This window comes from Delphinus delphis, chromosome 1 (assembly GCF_949987515.2).
Source record: "Delphinus delphis chromosome 1, mDelDel1.2, whole genome shotgun sequence".
Taxonomy (NCBI): Eukaryota; Metazoa; Chordata; class Mammalia; order Artiodactyla; family Delphinidae; genus Delphinus; species Delphinus delphis.
Genome location: NC_082683.1, coordinates 95,755,316 through 95,769,147, shown reverse-complemented (window position 1 = coordinate 95,769,147; position 13,832 = coordinate 95,755,316). Strand labels below are relative to the sequence as shown.

At 61.3% G+C, this 13,832-nt stretch overlaps 1 protein-coding gene across 3 annotated transcripts; it reads right to left on the bottom strand.

Annotated features, from left to right (window-relative positions):
• Positions 1 to 2: 2 nt before the first annotated feature.
• AMPD2 (adenosine monophosphate deaminase 2) lies at positions 3 to 12,606 on the bottom strand. 3 transcript variants are annotated; one of them, XM_060026811.1, is made up of 18 exons: positions 11,036 to 11,488; positions 6,914 to 7,044; positions 6,566 to 6,696; positions 5,443 to 5,511; positions 5,242 to 5,353; positions 4,812 to 4,998; positions 4,438 to 4,579; positions 4,236 to 4,325; positions 3,852 to 3,981; positions 3,491 to 3,685; positions 3,271 to 3,402; positions 2,898 to 3,061; positions 2,536 to 2,662; positions 2,283 to 2,446; positions 1,869 to 1,989; positions 1,440 to 1,613; positions 1,147 to 1,257; positions 3 to 1,031 (listed from the first exon to the last, which is right to left on the bottom strand). In XM_060026811.1, the coding sequence occupies exons 1-18, from the start codon at positions 11,124 to 11,126 to the stop codon at positions 822 to 824; spliced, it is 2,481 nt and encodes an 826-aa protein (XP_059882794.1). In that variant the 5' UTR covers positions 11,127 to 11,488; the 3' UTR covers positions 3 to 821. The 3 variants fall into 3 exon arrangements, with proteins under 3 accessions (XP_059882794.1, XP_059882784.1, XP_069397355.1); XM_060026801.1 differs by lacking the exons at positions 6,914 to 7,044; positions 11,036 to 11,488 and adding an exon at positions 12,043 to 12,606; XM_069541254.1 differs by lacking the exon at positions 6,914 to 7,044 and having other exon boundaries at positions 11,036 to 11,206.
• Positions 12,607 to 13,832: the final 1,226 nt, after the last annotated feature.

Genomic DNA, 13,832 nt, shown 5'->3' with positions numbered 1-13,832 from the left:
GTTACTTAAATAATCTTTATTTCTCATGCACTAGGAAAGATGGGATTGTATGAAACACCGCAATTCATAGCAAAGGCCTCGGTCCAGAACACAACACAGGGGACCAGGTGGGATCCAGGTCTGGTCAAAACTCTGGGGACCATAGTAGGGATACTGCCCTCAGGGCTGGTGGCAGATCCAGGACCCTCCAGCTGCAATGGCGTCAGACACAGCACAGGGCAGCTGCCCCCTCCCACAGAGGCACAGGAAGCTGACACCAGGGGAGCACATGGACCAGAGGAAGGACGGTGAAAGCTGCTGGGCCGTGATTTGGCAGAGGTGCTGGTCCAGCACCTCCGGGGCCCAAGCCCAGGCAGCTAGGGCTGTGACTCAGCCAATTCTACCTGCCGCAGATCCCTGGCAGTCCGTGCCCACAACACACGTGTACAGGCCACACCTGACTGCCCCTCAGCCGCATAAGCAAGACGGAGGCCCAAACTCAAGCCCCAGCCAAAGCTCAGATTTGCCCAAGCCAGGACCCCAAGGGCCAGACCCCCACAACCATCCCTGGCTCTTGTGGACACTCAGATGCCCGCAGGACAGCCAGCCTTCAGAGGATCCTGGGACAGGTCCACCAGCAGGGCAGACCTCAAACCTGGGCCATCAGGTGCCACCCAAGCCAAGACAAGGGTAAAGCGGCTCCTGGGCGGCACAGATACAGGTAGAGACATGCAGGACGGAACAAAGAACAGACACATGCAGAGACCACAACAGGGCGGGAGGGGTCTGAGGACAGAACGTGGTCAAGGTGCCAAGACGCGGGGGCACTGTTTGGGCTGGGCTCACTGAGGCCCCGGGCTCATGGTGATGCCCGCCTCCTCCGGGATAGTCTCCAGCATCTCGCTCTGCACGGCCTGCGTGATGAGCGCCAGCTCCTGGCACAGGGTCTCATGGCGGTAGCCCACACGGATGTCCGGCACATTGGTGCGGCGGATGTCATTGCCCTCAGGGCCCTCCTTGGTATAGTTGGGTCCCAGCCAGTGGCTCTTCACCTGAAGGGGCAGGACAATGCGCAGGGCTGCAGCCAGCTCTGAGGGGCCAGCTACCCTGGGACCTTCCCAAAACACGGAGCAGGGGAGGAGAGGGGATGCCAAGGGGGTGCAGTACCTTGTGGGAGAAGCCACTCATGAGCACACTGTTGCGTGCCAGCTCGCACATGTCGCAGGAGCTGAGCTTCCACACCTGGGTGGCGATGCTGTACTCCTCCATCAGTGGCTCCTGCACAGGCCAGGTTCCCTCAGGCGGGGGGACCGGGCCTGCCACCCGCCCCTCCCATGGACTTGCCATGAGGCATGCTGCACTCCACCAGCAGAGGGCAGCACCAGCCCCGAGACCTGCCCTGTCCGGGTGGTCTTCGTGTCCCAGGACACCCGCCCACCAGGCTGCCGCCATGTGCTGACCTTGGTGAAGTGGAACTGCAGGGGATCGTCGGTGGACAGTGAGACCATGAGGCCACGGGACAGGTACTCAGGTAGTGGGTTCCGGTGGTAGCTGAGGAAGAGGCTGTTGTTGCTGAGCGGGGACATGGCGATGCCAATCTGGGCCAAGTAATACAGGTACTGCAGGACCGGGGCCTGGGCAGGCAACAGGGAGGGCAGGCCTGTCAGGTGGCCTCCAGCCTGGGGAGGACACCTGGCTCTGGGGGTTACAGGTCACAGTGGGGGACAGGGGGCAGTCCAGGATGGGCCTGAGTTGCAGAGGGTCGGTTACAGCCAGAATCCAAGTTCGGGCCTCCGTGTGGAGGCTGGGGTCCAAGCTGGGGAGGAGGACCAGTTGCTGAAGAGGCTTGAAGGGCTGGGAGGAGGGGAGGCTGGGGTGCAGAGCCTGACCTTGCGCAGAAGCAGCCCATGCGAGATGTTCTCAGCCAGCATGAAGGCCGACACCAGATGGTGGATGGGCCCGGCCTCCCCACAGTGCGGCCTCAGCACAAACGTGTGGAAGCCCCTCTGCCTGGGGGGCGTGAAGACAGCGTCGGGTCCCAAGCCTGGCTCGCCTGGGCTCCTGAGCCCCCACCCAGTGACTTTGTGGGCCTAGGACCAGGGGGCAGGGGTAGATCCTTGGTCAGCGAGGGCTGACCCACAGAGCCCCGAGGGCAGAGAACCCATCCCATCTAAGACTGGGGCCAAGAGGTGGGTCAGAGATCTGGTGGCCCCAGCCCAGGGCAGGCCCAGAGCAAGGCCTGCTGGCTGAGAGCTGGCAGGGCAGCCAGAGACATGGCACCAGCGGAGCCCAGGAGCAGGCACCTGCGCAGGTGGTTCAGCATGGCCATGTTGACGAAGGTGTAGTACAAGTAGTAGGCATACGGTGGGTTGTCCTCCTCCACCCAGGCCTCGGGGAGGGGGCTCTCCAGGTTAAAGATGTGGTTCTCAGGCTTGGACTCATCATCCACGCTGTCAAAGCCATCCACCTGGCACAGGACACTGGGGTCAGGTCCAGAGCCGCAGCCAGGCCTGAGGCAGTGTCCCCCCCACACCCAGCCCTGGGCCACACCCTCACATGCTCCAAGAAGAGATGCAGCTCCGGGTGGCTGGCAGGGTGGATGGTGGCCTCGAACAGTGGCAGAAAGATGTTCTCCAGCATCTCCTGGAAGTTGGCCAGCTGGCCCTTGGTACGGTACACGTCACTGCAGGCGAGACGAGTGCACACAGGCATGTGCAGGTCAGGGCAGAATCACAGAAGCATTTTTGAGCCACATTGGGTGTGCCGAGCGGGACAGACCGTGAGTGGACCAGGGAGTCCCTCCAGTTCCGAGGGCTCGGCTGGGACAGGGGAGGGTCAGCCATCCCAGGAGGGCAGGAGGAGGCCCTGGCCTCCTGACCTCTGCCCCCACGTTCCCTCCCACTCCAAGGGACACTCACAAGAGGCGGGGCACCTGCACGAGCCAGCGCACGTTGGGAGAGTGTACACGGTGTATGACGGCCCAGTGCGCCAGCTTGTCCCACTCGTCCCTTGAGCGCCCGTAAATGGAGAGCCGCAGCTCCGCATTCTGGTATTTGCTCTCTTCCAGGTCCGACATCACCTCCTGGGACGTGTGAGGCAACTGTCACCCTCAGGCTTCTCACCCGTCCCTGTTTTCGTGCCCACCAGGTGTGCTCAGTCAGACCCCTTCATGCCTCTCACCCACCCTCCCCACCCACCTATGCAAGCCCCCGGCTACCCACTCAGGGAGGGCTGCCGCAGGCCGACGCTGCCCCTCCCTATACGTGGGCCCTGGCAGCCCCTCCTCCCTACCTTGATGATGTGAGCAAAGTACTTCCCAGAAACCCTGTTGTCGGTCTTGATGAAGATCTCTCGGAGGACAGACTCCCCAATAGGGTTATATTTGGCATTGAACTTGTCAAAGCGATGGAAGGTGTTCCTGTCCTGGGGGAGAAGGGCAGGCCCAAGTCACCCCTGACCCCTGGCCCGCACACTGGCCCAGCCCCTCAGCCCCTCTACCACTGGGACGGACCGCGTGCACATCGAGCGTGTCCACACTCAGGTCGTAGGCAGTGAGATTCATGCTCTCGAAGACCTCCCGCAGCGTCTGCTCGCGACCCTGCTCCATGTGCACGATCTCCTCCAGGTGCCGCTTCATCGCCCGTTTGATGAAGCGCAGCAGATGCTTCTGGTTCATGCAGGACGAGGCATGGATGTGCGTGTCCACCTGGAGGGGAACGGGGACTGCTGGGTCCACGGGAGGCCAGGACAGTCCGGAGCCTGGGCGGTGGGATGGGAGAGGACTCTTCAAACTGGATGCTGGGTGGGGACCCAGGCCCTGGAGGGGGAGGCTGGGCAGAGGTGCAGGGTCAGGCTTGGGGGTGAGGACCCACCTTGCGGATGTTGTAGAAATCTCGGTGTGGCACCTTCTTCTGGGCGGCCAGCTCCTTCATCTCATTGAGCAGCACGTGCATCTGGAACTTAGAGCTCAGGTACTGCAGCCGACGGTAACAGAATGACTTTCTGGGCAGAAGGAGAAGCAGGCAGGGGCTCAGGCCCGCAAGGAAGCACCTGGGAGGGCCTGGGTAGCAGAGCAGAGGGAGGAAGCAGGAAGGTGCAGGCCTGAGGCTGCCAAGGGGGCAGCAGATGACGGGAAAATCTAGGACTCGGTGACTGAAAGGGTGGGAGACTGGGTGACGGGTGTCTGGGGCAGGGCTGGGGCTGGAAGAATCCGGGCTGGGAGGGGAGACGAGTGTCTGGTACAGGCACAGACTCACATGGGGCCATTGATAATCAGAGCCATCAGCACGTTGACATCTGCCACAAATTCCTGCAGGTCGGGGTACGGCAGCTCCACCTCTGAGCAGCTGGCGTGTAGGGGGAGCTTGAGTGAGGAGAGCAAGCCAGGCCCTGTGGGCCCTCCCGAGCCGATGCAGCCCGCCACAGCTTCCCCCCCAGAATGCCCCACGCCCCTCTTACTGCTCATCGGGTTCCCTGCGGGTGTAGACGTGAACCACGCCCTGCACCATGCGCAGACCCAAGCCCAGGTCCCCCGGCATGGTGCTCGGCTCACAGTGCTCATACGGGTGCTGCTCCAGCACAGGGGGGTGCACTGGGGCATCTGCAGGGGTGAGAAGGGTGGAGTCAGGGCCAGGTCTCTTCCAGGCCACCCGCTGCCTGGCCCAGAAGCCCCAGCAGGACAGCTCCTGCCCCTGCCTCCACCCCCGCATGCCAAGAGGCTGGAATGAACTCGCGTGTGGGACAAAGCAGGCAGGCTGAGGTTCCTGGGCACCAAGCTCAGGGAGCCTGGGATACCAGGGCACTTGGAGTAGGACAGGGATGGGGGATCCCACCAGCGGACACAGGGGTGTCCGGGCCCTGCTCATAGGTCCGTGTCTCCAGGGGCTTCTCGGCCAGCTGCTGCAGGTACCGGCGGGTGGTGGGGCAGAAGCTCTGCAGTGACAGGGCCATGTACTTCTCCCGGATGAAGAGTGCCCGCACCACGCTCTTGGCTGCATCCAGCAGGTCTGTGAACGGCACCTGGAGACGGGGAATCACTCTCCTTGGTCCCAGTCCCAGACCCAGACCCGACTCACCCTCACCTCTTCCCTGGGCCTTGACCCCAGAAACCCTCAGACCATTCTGCTCTCAGCACAGCAACTAGCTTCCAGCCAGACCCTCTGCCCCTCCAGCTTCAAGAAAGAGAAACACCCTCTCTGGCCTCTACCCCCAGCTGCCCAGACTCGGGGAGCCCACCAGGATCCAGGGGACGGGGACACTCACCCCACACTTCTCCTCCCCAGAGATGGTGACCCGCTGAAATTCCCGCTCCAGCACCACATCTCGCTCCCACAGGCCCCGGTCGCCCTGCCCGTCACGCTGCTCCTTGTAGAGCCTACAAGTGGAGGGTACGAGGGAGGGGCTGGAGACAGCAGTGGGACAGGCCCCAGCCCTGCATCCCCCGTACCCCTCTGCCCTCCTCACTGGAGGTCCGAGTCACTGTCTGTCTTCAGGAAATCTTGCTTGGCCCGAAGCAGGATGTCCGGCTCCAGCCTAGAGGTGAGAGGAGTGAGAGGTCAGGCAGCTGAGGAGGCCCTTGCTCCCAGGTGCCTGCACTGTCCTAGGTGCCGTGCACGTGGTGTCACCTGTGGTCCTCACAGGGATGTAGAACCCTATGCCGTGGGTGCTGCTCTTGCCCCACATCGGAGATGAGAAAGCACACCCAGAAGTTAAGCAACATGTTCCAGGCCACGCTGGTGGGTAGAAGACGGAACCAGAACCCAGCAGCCTGACTCCAAAGCCTATGCTTCACACCACTGCTCTGCACCGCCTCCCCAGGGGGCCCCAGAGGGAGGACTGCTTGGAAGAGAAGAGATGGGGCTCTGAAAGCGTCCGGATGGAGACAGAGGGATGCTGGGCAAACTGTTCTGTGTCCCTCCCCCCAACCCCACGCTTCCTGTGCCACCCACCCCACAGCCGCCTGGCTGTGCCCCCCACCCCACGGCCACCTGGCTGTGCCCCCACCCCATGGCCACCTGGCTGTGCCCCCCACCCCATGGCCGCCTGGCTGTGCCCCCCACCCCAGGGCCGCCTGGCTGTGCCCCCCACCCCAGGGCCGCCTGGCTGTGCCCCCCACCCCACGGCCGCCTGGCTGTGCCCCCCACCCCAGGGCCGCCTGGCTGTGCCCCCCACCCCAGGGCTGCCTGGCTGTGCCCCCCACCCCAGGGCCGCCTGGCTGTGCCCCCCACCCCAGGGCCGCCTGGCTGTGCCCCTGACACCACGGCCGCCTGGCTGTGCCCCCCACACCACGGCCGCCTGGCTGTGCCCCCCACCCCACGGCCGCCTGGCTGTGCCCCCCACACCACGGCCGCCTGGCTGTGCCCCCCACCCCAGGGCTGCCTGGCTGTGCCCCCACACCATGGCCACCTGGCTGTGCCCCCACCCCAGGGCCGCCTGGCTATGCCCCCCACCCCAGGGCCGCCTGGCTGTGCCCCCCACCCCACGGCCGCCTGGCTGTGCCCCCCACCCCACGGCCGCCTGGCTGTGCCCCCCACCCCATGGCTTGCCCCTTGAGGTGGCCTGTCTGGCTCTGAACCTGGGGGCTTACTTGACATCCTGGCTGATCTGCCGCTCCAGGCGCTGCCGCCGCTCCTCCAGTTGCTCAATGGGGCTCTCCTCCGGGAACTCGTATGGGGCACTCCGGAGCTCACTCTCAGCCAGGGAGCGGCTGAACAGCTCCTGGTGGGAGGGAAGGAAGGGTCAGTGTGGCCTGGCCATCAGGATCTGGGGATGGGGTGAAGGCACAGGAGCTGGGGGTACCTGGTACAGGCTAGGGGATCAGGGCACAGCCAAGCGTGAAGTAAAGGGACAGGTGAGGTGGAGAAGGGGTGAGGGGAGCAAAGACTAGGCATGGCGGCAGTGATGGGGGGACACAGGGTGCGGTGCCAGGCGATACCTCGGCGATCTCCTTGCATTTGCCATCCATAGACGTGCGCAGGTCGAGCGGGAAGTGCTTGAGGCAGGGGGCAGGGCCTGGCAGGGATCGGGCAGACTGCAGCGGAGGGGCCCCCAGCCCACCCCGAGCCTCTGTGGAGACAGTGATGCAGGGTCAAAGGGTGAAGGGCAGGGCCTGGGTGCACTGGAAGCCCTGGGCCCCTGCCTGCCCCAGGCCAGCCCCGGAGAGAGGCCAGTCACCCCTCAGAGGCTGAGAAGTGAGCCCGCATGTGGACCTCACCTGCAGTCTGGCACGGGGGCCCCTCACCCATTCCAGGCTCATGGGTGGGGCCACGAGTCTGCCCCTAGAACAAGTGGATTCATTCACCCCAGGAATAAAAATCTGAATCCGGGACTAGGGGCCACCCCATCAGGCCATGAGAGAACCTCCATGTGAGTACCTGCTACAGGCAGGCACCCACGTGTCCATGTACACACACACACACACACACACACACACACACACACACACACACTCCCCACCCCCCCTCTCTCCAGGCGCTCATTAAGGCCACACCAGCGATGCCAAGTGCACAGCTTCCAGGGCAGCCAATCCAGGATCAGACCTGCCTCTGGACCAGCAGATCCCCCTCTCAAGGGCCAGGGTCTGCGCCCGATACCCTAGACCTACAAAGCCCGGGGAAGCCACAGCTGCCACTCAGCTCTGACCTGGGGACCAGCCTTCAAAGGAAGAGGAAGAGAGGAAGTGGAGGACCTGGTTGGCAGCAGGAACCCTACCTCCTCCCTGGAGGCCTGCCCTCTCCCCCAGGACCCCAGGGCTGCCAAGATGTGGACTGGCCCCAGCCTGCCCCTCCCACTGCTGGCTGCCCCTCCAAAGGGAGCTGCCACAAACAGTCTGCGCCACTCAGAGGCCCCAGGATCTGGGCCGGAGGCCCTGGGGAAGGGAGTATCAGAAGCCAGAGTCTCTCTCCACGGAAGGAAGAATTCCTCAGCTTCCAACAGGAGGCTGGCACTAAAGGCCTTGAAGCTGATAGTCTAGAGAGGCTGCCTGAGCTCCCAGCCCACCCCAGAGGACCCTCCCTGGGCTCCCCAGCCCCACCCTCCCAGCAGGAAGCTCTCCCAGTCAGCCGTGGGGGGTACTCCCCTCCAGCACCCTCCTCTTCCCTCTCCACTGTGGCTCAGGATGGACTAGAGGCTCTACCAGGCAGCATGCCTTGAAGTCTCTGGGCCCACTTCCCAACACCCCAGAGTCCTGTCCTAAGGCTGGACAAAAAGAAGAGGGGGTGCCTGCCCCAGATCCAGGACCTAGCCCCCCCTCGCCCTGGTGCCTGCCTGGGCCCTACCTGCAGTCAGGCAGCGCCGGCCAGCAGCCCTGTGCCCCTTGCCCGCCTGTTTGCTGAGTGGAGCTGCAGCCAGTCCCCCAGGACAGCTCAGGGGCCGGCACGGGCTGTACCAAGTGCAGCTGCATGCAGGGGAGACCCTGGGATGACGGCAAGCAGGGGACTGGGGAAGCTCAGGGGAGTAAAGAAATCAAGGGAAGGAGTATCAGAGTTGGGAGATAAGAGGAACCCCCAAACTGAACAGGCCCTTAACCTCTACAGTGCCAGGGCCCAGCCCAAAGTGGGGCCCCCAAGGGGGTGGAGCAGGGCAGGCCGTTATGGGCAGGGCAGGCTGGCAGGGAAGGGACAAGCCTCCTTAAAATGCAGTGCCCTAGGGGATAGTGTGTAGGGCCTGGCTAGCCAAAGAGTAGGAGGGGATGAGCAGCCCTCCTCACCTCCATACCCAACAGCCCCAGGCCAGCTTCCTCTGCCCAATGGCCTTGTTTGTCTCACCACTGCCCTCTGGGCCCCTGACTACAGGGTCTCTTGGGAGAGACAGGGCCCCTGCTGGGGAGAGGAACTGGCTGACAGCCGGGGTAGAGGCTCGGTCCAGGAAAGGACCAGTTACAGAGCTTCCCTGTTGCCCAGGGGACTGGTTCATGGCCCCCTAGACCTCCAGCCCCCGTCCAAGCCTATCGTTGGGGACAGACTGCCCAGGAGAAGAGGTTCAGAAGTGAGACTAGAATTTGGAGGACTTGAGTCTGACTCTGTTCCCAATTACTGGCAAGTCTCTACCTTCCGGAGGCTTCAAGTTTGCCTATAATGGGATGATAAGGAGTCCTGCCCTGCCTAGCCACAGCTGCTATAAGGCGCACAGAGATACGGCTCTGCAAGATAGTTCTGGAAAGTACCATCATCTGTGATTATGAACTCCTGGGACCCTCCAAACACTCCCCACGTGCAGTCCCACCCACTGGGGGCGGGAGGAGCTTCTGGGCCCAGCGTAGGCCAAGGCAATGAGCAGTGAGGGTGTGAAGAGAACAGAATTGGCAGGGTGGGAACACTGTCTCTTACTTGGAAGAGGGCAGAGCAGAAAGCGGAAGGAAGATGGGCACCAGCTCTGCCCTCAGAGTGTTAAGACAAAGCCTAAGGCCCTTGCATCCCCCAAGAACCCTGACCCTACACAGCTCCTCCCCACTTCTAACCCCCTCCAGAGAGACTGACCACAGACCTCCAGGGCTGGTGTGTATCGGGTCAGCAGAACTGAGTCAAAGGCCCTAATCTCAACCACCTCTCCTAGCAGGGTGACCCAGGGTCTCCACAGAAATGCTGGGGTGACCAGGACAGGTTCTGGCATGCAGAGCCATCCCCCCAGCCTGCCAAGCCACCACACAGGGCTGCCAGGGTTCACTAGAGGTGACAGACAGGCAATAACCTCCACACTTCCTGAGGCCAGGTCTAGAAGACCCAGCTGCCTGCTGGTCCCTTCTCCCAGGGTCTGTGCTACAGCACCACACCCACACCCACATACACACACACACACACATACACACACACACACACACACACACACACACACACACACACACACGGCGTGGGGAGGGGTGGTCAAAAGCCAGAGAGGGCTACTCCCCAGCCATTCCCACCAGCTCCAAGATTCTTGCCAACCTGTCTACCCACTTGACCAGAGCCCCTCACTCACTGCCAAGGCTGCCCTGGCAGGCAGAGAGGTACCCAAGGCTTTGACCCCCAAGAATCAGATGCTCCCACCATGTGACCAACCCAAGGTATACAGATCTAGCCTCAGGGGACACACCCTCTGGAGGCAGAGACCTGGGCACAGAGAACACAGACTCTCAGGCCAATACAGAACTCAGGCCAGCATCTTCAGTAGCATAAGAAAACCAGGAGGTAGGCACAAGCAAAATCAGGCTACAAGTACAGACAGGTGCTCCGGGGGTGGGGGTACTGGCTTGACCTGGTCACCAAAGTGGGGGTGGTCTTCCCTTAGCCACAGGCCTGGGAGCAGCAGACGGCAGGTAGCTATCTCTCAGCAAGCACGGACCCAGGCAGCCGAGCCCTCAGGGCGATGGGCACAGCTGCACCACGCTGCAAGATCCAAACGGTGCAGAGATGCCTACAGGAGTGGGAGCTGAACCAAAGGGTGCAGGAGCACACGCAGGCCGGCAGCGGCCCCAGCCTGAGCCCCCGCACGGGCCCAGCCCAAGGACACCCCATACTTCTGAGGAAGCTCACAAGACAGATCAGGAATGAACAAACTGCAAACAATAGATACAGTTGAGCCCCTAGACCCTGGATGCCGGGCGGCAATAAGTATGCCTTAACATCAGACCCCCAGTAAGGGGGTTCAAGATCTAGGATCCTAGAAAGAGTAACTAACTGCAAGAAGACAGCCTGAGCCTGCCTGGTAAAGGCACAGACACCAGCAGTGTGGCCAGTCTGCAAACTAGTCAGTCCCACACATCCCCCACTCCATTCACACACACTCCACATGCAAACAGTCTTAGCACATCCACACGCTGACACGTGTGCAAATACACTCTTGCTGCACCCACACCCATGCCCACTCCTCGTTACAGAGGACAGCATCCCCGACACAGAACCCTGTCACCCTCCACCCCACCTCCCTCCCCACACCACCTCCCAAGCCAGCTGTCCCTGGGAAGGGGACAAGGGGCACCACTGCAGAGAAGGTGCAGGAGAAGCCCCCCTCCTGAGGGGACCAGTGGCCTGGGCGAGAGGTAGGGGCAGAGCCAGCCTGAGGCCAGGAAGCACACACTCACCTGGTACTGCAGAGGAAGCCTGCAGGCTGGCCCGCTTCTTAAAGGGATATTTGGCCTTGGATTTGCCGGGACCAGATGAATAGGATGCCATGGCTCCGGCCGCAGAGACGGCGGGGGGAGTCTGAGCCGCACCAGCTGGGCCTGGCTCTGCCACATCCAACCCCTTCCTCTGCCCCGCCCCCAGCGGGAGTGACTGATGCAGGAAGCAGAGGCCCCGCAGGCGGAAGAGGCCCTGGCCATGATTTCTGATGTTGTCTAGGCAACCTCAGGAGGGGGGGGGGGCCTCCATCCCTGCCCCTTTAACCCTCCCTTCCTCTCCTCAGTCCGCCGGAGTTACACGGATGGTCATGTCACTTGTTTCCTCACTTCCCCTGGGGGGTGGAAGTGAGGAAACAAGATGGAGAAGGGCCAGCCCTAGCACTCCACGAAGCCCTCAGGAGCCCCTTGCCCCTTGCCCCTTGCCCCTTGCCAGGGCTCTGGAGCAAAAGGGTCAAAGTCCAGGCTAACTGGTCCAGCCAGCCAGGCAGAAAACAAATAGTAATAGAGAGGGATCCAGTGCAAGCACCCCCAAGCTCAGAACACTTTCCTCTCAAGGCCAGCGGATTCCATGAAAATCCAGCGCCTCTGGGGCAGAGTCCCCTTTTTTCCTCGTCGGACCCCCGGCCCCAGGGGTAGCCCAGCTCGGAGAGGATGGGGTAGAACTGAGAATCCCAGCCCAGTAGGGAGGAGCCTGTCTTGGGAAAATTCCACTGTCCACAGAAGCTACCCTCTAGGAAGGCAGGGAGGCCAGGAGTCAGGGGCTTCTCTGGGGTCTGGGAAAGAGACCCTAGCGGCTTCTGACTTTGCCTTCTGTCTTTCCACACTCAGGCTCTGCTCTCCAGGCGCTCCCCGGGAGGAGCTGTCCGCCTTCCGTAGGTCTGCAGGCTGTGCCCACCCTCTTGTCACCCTGGACACTGCACTTCTCTGTCCCAGAGACCCTGCCCTCCTTCACACACGCACACACTCACCTGAGGCCATGCTGCCCGAGCCCTGAGGGGTACCGGTATGTCTGCTCTCCAGGGTCTGCAAAGCCGGGAAGCCCGGTCGCGAGGGACGGGAGAAGGGCTGGGATCCAGACCCCGGCAAGTCGCTCCAAGGGCCCCTGCCCTGGCACTGATATGGGAGAAGTAAGACAGTCTTTCAAAATTGCTGGCTGTAGGGAGGCCGACCCCTGCCGACCTGGGCCGCTGCACTGGCCTTGTAGACCCCAGCGTCCCGACCGCCAGCCCCGCACTCCAGAGGCGGGCAGGCCACGTGCTCCCCAGAGAGCGGGACCCGGAACTCGTCTGGGCTTCTCTCCACACTTTCTGGGTATTCGGGTCGGACTCGGGTAACCGGACTGTGGTGGAGTCACGCAACAGGTGCAACCCCACTGAAACCTCGCCAGCGCCGGCGCGCTTCTCCGCAGCCCCAGGCCCCGCCAAGTCCGTGGCCCCGCCCCTGCTCGGGCCCTCCCCCGCCAAGCCGGCCCCGGCCCCGCCCCCGCCATTTTTCCTCTTCCCGGCGCCACGTGGGCAGCCGCCGCTCGGCATCCGCCCCGCAGCGTCTTGGGCAAGGACTGTGCGTCAGCTTCCTCACCAGTAAAGCGAGATGGGGTAATCGCAGTACCTCACTCAAAGGGGTTATTGTGAGGATGAAACGTTAGGCACCTTTGCATGATACATGGCACAAAGCCAGTGCCCAATAAAAGATAGCCATTATTATTGTGCCAAGGTTCTCTTTTAGCAGAAGTCCTTCCCAGCAGGCGTAGCTAGGCAGAGTGTGTCCTGCAATTCTGACTCCCCTTCCCACATTTATTTCTGTATTTGTTGGTCAAGAGCTTAGGCTCTGTAGCCAGTGTGGTTCAATTCCAGACTTCATCTACTTCCTGACTGCCACTGGGAATGTTAACTTCTCTGTGCTTCTATTTCCTCTATAAAATGAGTGTAAGAGACCCCACTTTATATGGTAGTTTTTAGGATAAATGAACTAATATAAGTTAAGTGCCTGGCTTGTAGTTACTACTCAGTTAATGTTCAGTAATATCATTGCTATGCTTTGGCCTTGGTCCCCTGTTGACACTCTCAGAGGTTGATTCACCTTGCAGTCTATAAAGAAGGGGTGCTGGGCTATTTTGGGGACTGCAGATACCCCACACAACCAGAACCCCCACTCCCAAGTGGCAGAGAATCCTACTTAAAGGAAACCTGTGGGAGAAAGGCCCTATAACGTCACTGCACATAATTAAACGTATTAGCAGCTATTAGTCTATTCCTGTGTCTCTACCTTGCGGGAGCCCTTTGCCCCCACACCCAGTTGTACTAATGCTCCTCCCAATTCTCACCACCTCAACCAAATTCCTTCCCGAACTCTGCTTCCTCCCCTCCTCCCCAGACTGGATTGTGGACCCTGAATCCTATTCCCTACCGGCACCTGGTGTTGCCTCCATTGATCCCTGCCTACTTACTGCTCTTCACCCTGGACAAACTCAAAAAACCATGGCCTCCGTAAACATGGGGGGGGGGGGCGGGAAACTTCACCTCACAAAGAATCAATAAAACTAAAAAGAGAACAAGGAGATACCATGTTCACCCATCAAATTAGCAAAGATTAAAGGAAAAAAAATCCTAAAGCAGGCAAGGGGGTAGTGAGATGGGACACACACATATCCTACTGGTGGTCGTAAAAAACATTGATATAATCTTTCTGAAAGCCATTTGGCAACGTCTACTCAAGAGTCTTAAAAAGGTTCGTATTATCTGATCCAGTAATTCCACTT

What these genes read in the sequence shown, in the direction of transcription:
- AMPD2 (XM_060026801.1), bottom strand. Translation starts at nt 12,606, where the DNA reads ATGCCGAGCGGCGGCTGCCCACGTGGCGCCGGGAAGAGGAAAAATGGC. An exon ending in CTCGGGCAGCATGGCCTCAG is followed by an intron (nt 6,697 to 12,042) that starts GTGAGTGTGTGC and finishes CCCTCCCACCAG; the next exon opens with GAGCTGTTCAGCCGCTCCCT. An exon ending in ATGCTGAACCACCTGCGCAG is followed by an intron (nt 1,990 to 2,282) that starts GTGCCTGCTCCT and finishes CACGCCCCCCAG; the next exon opens with GCAGAGGGGCTTCCACACGT.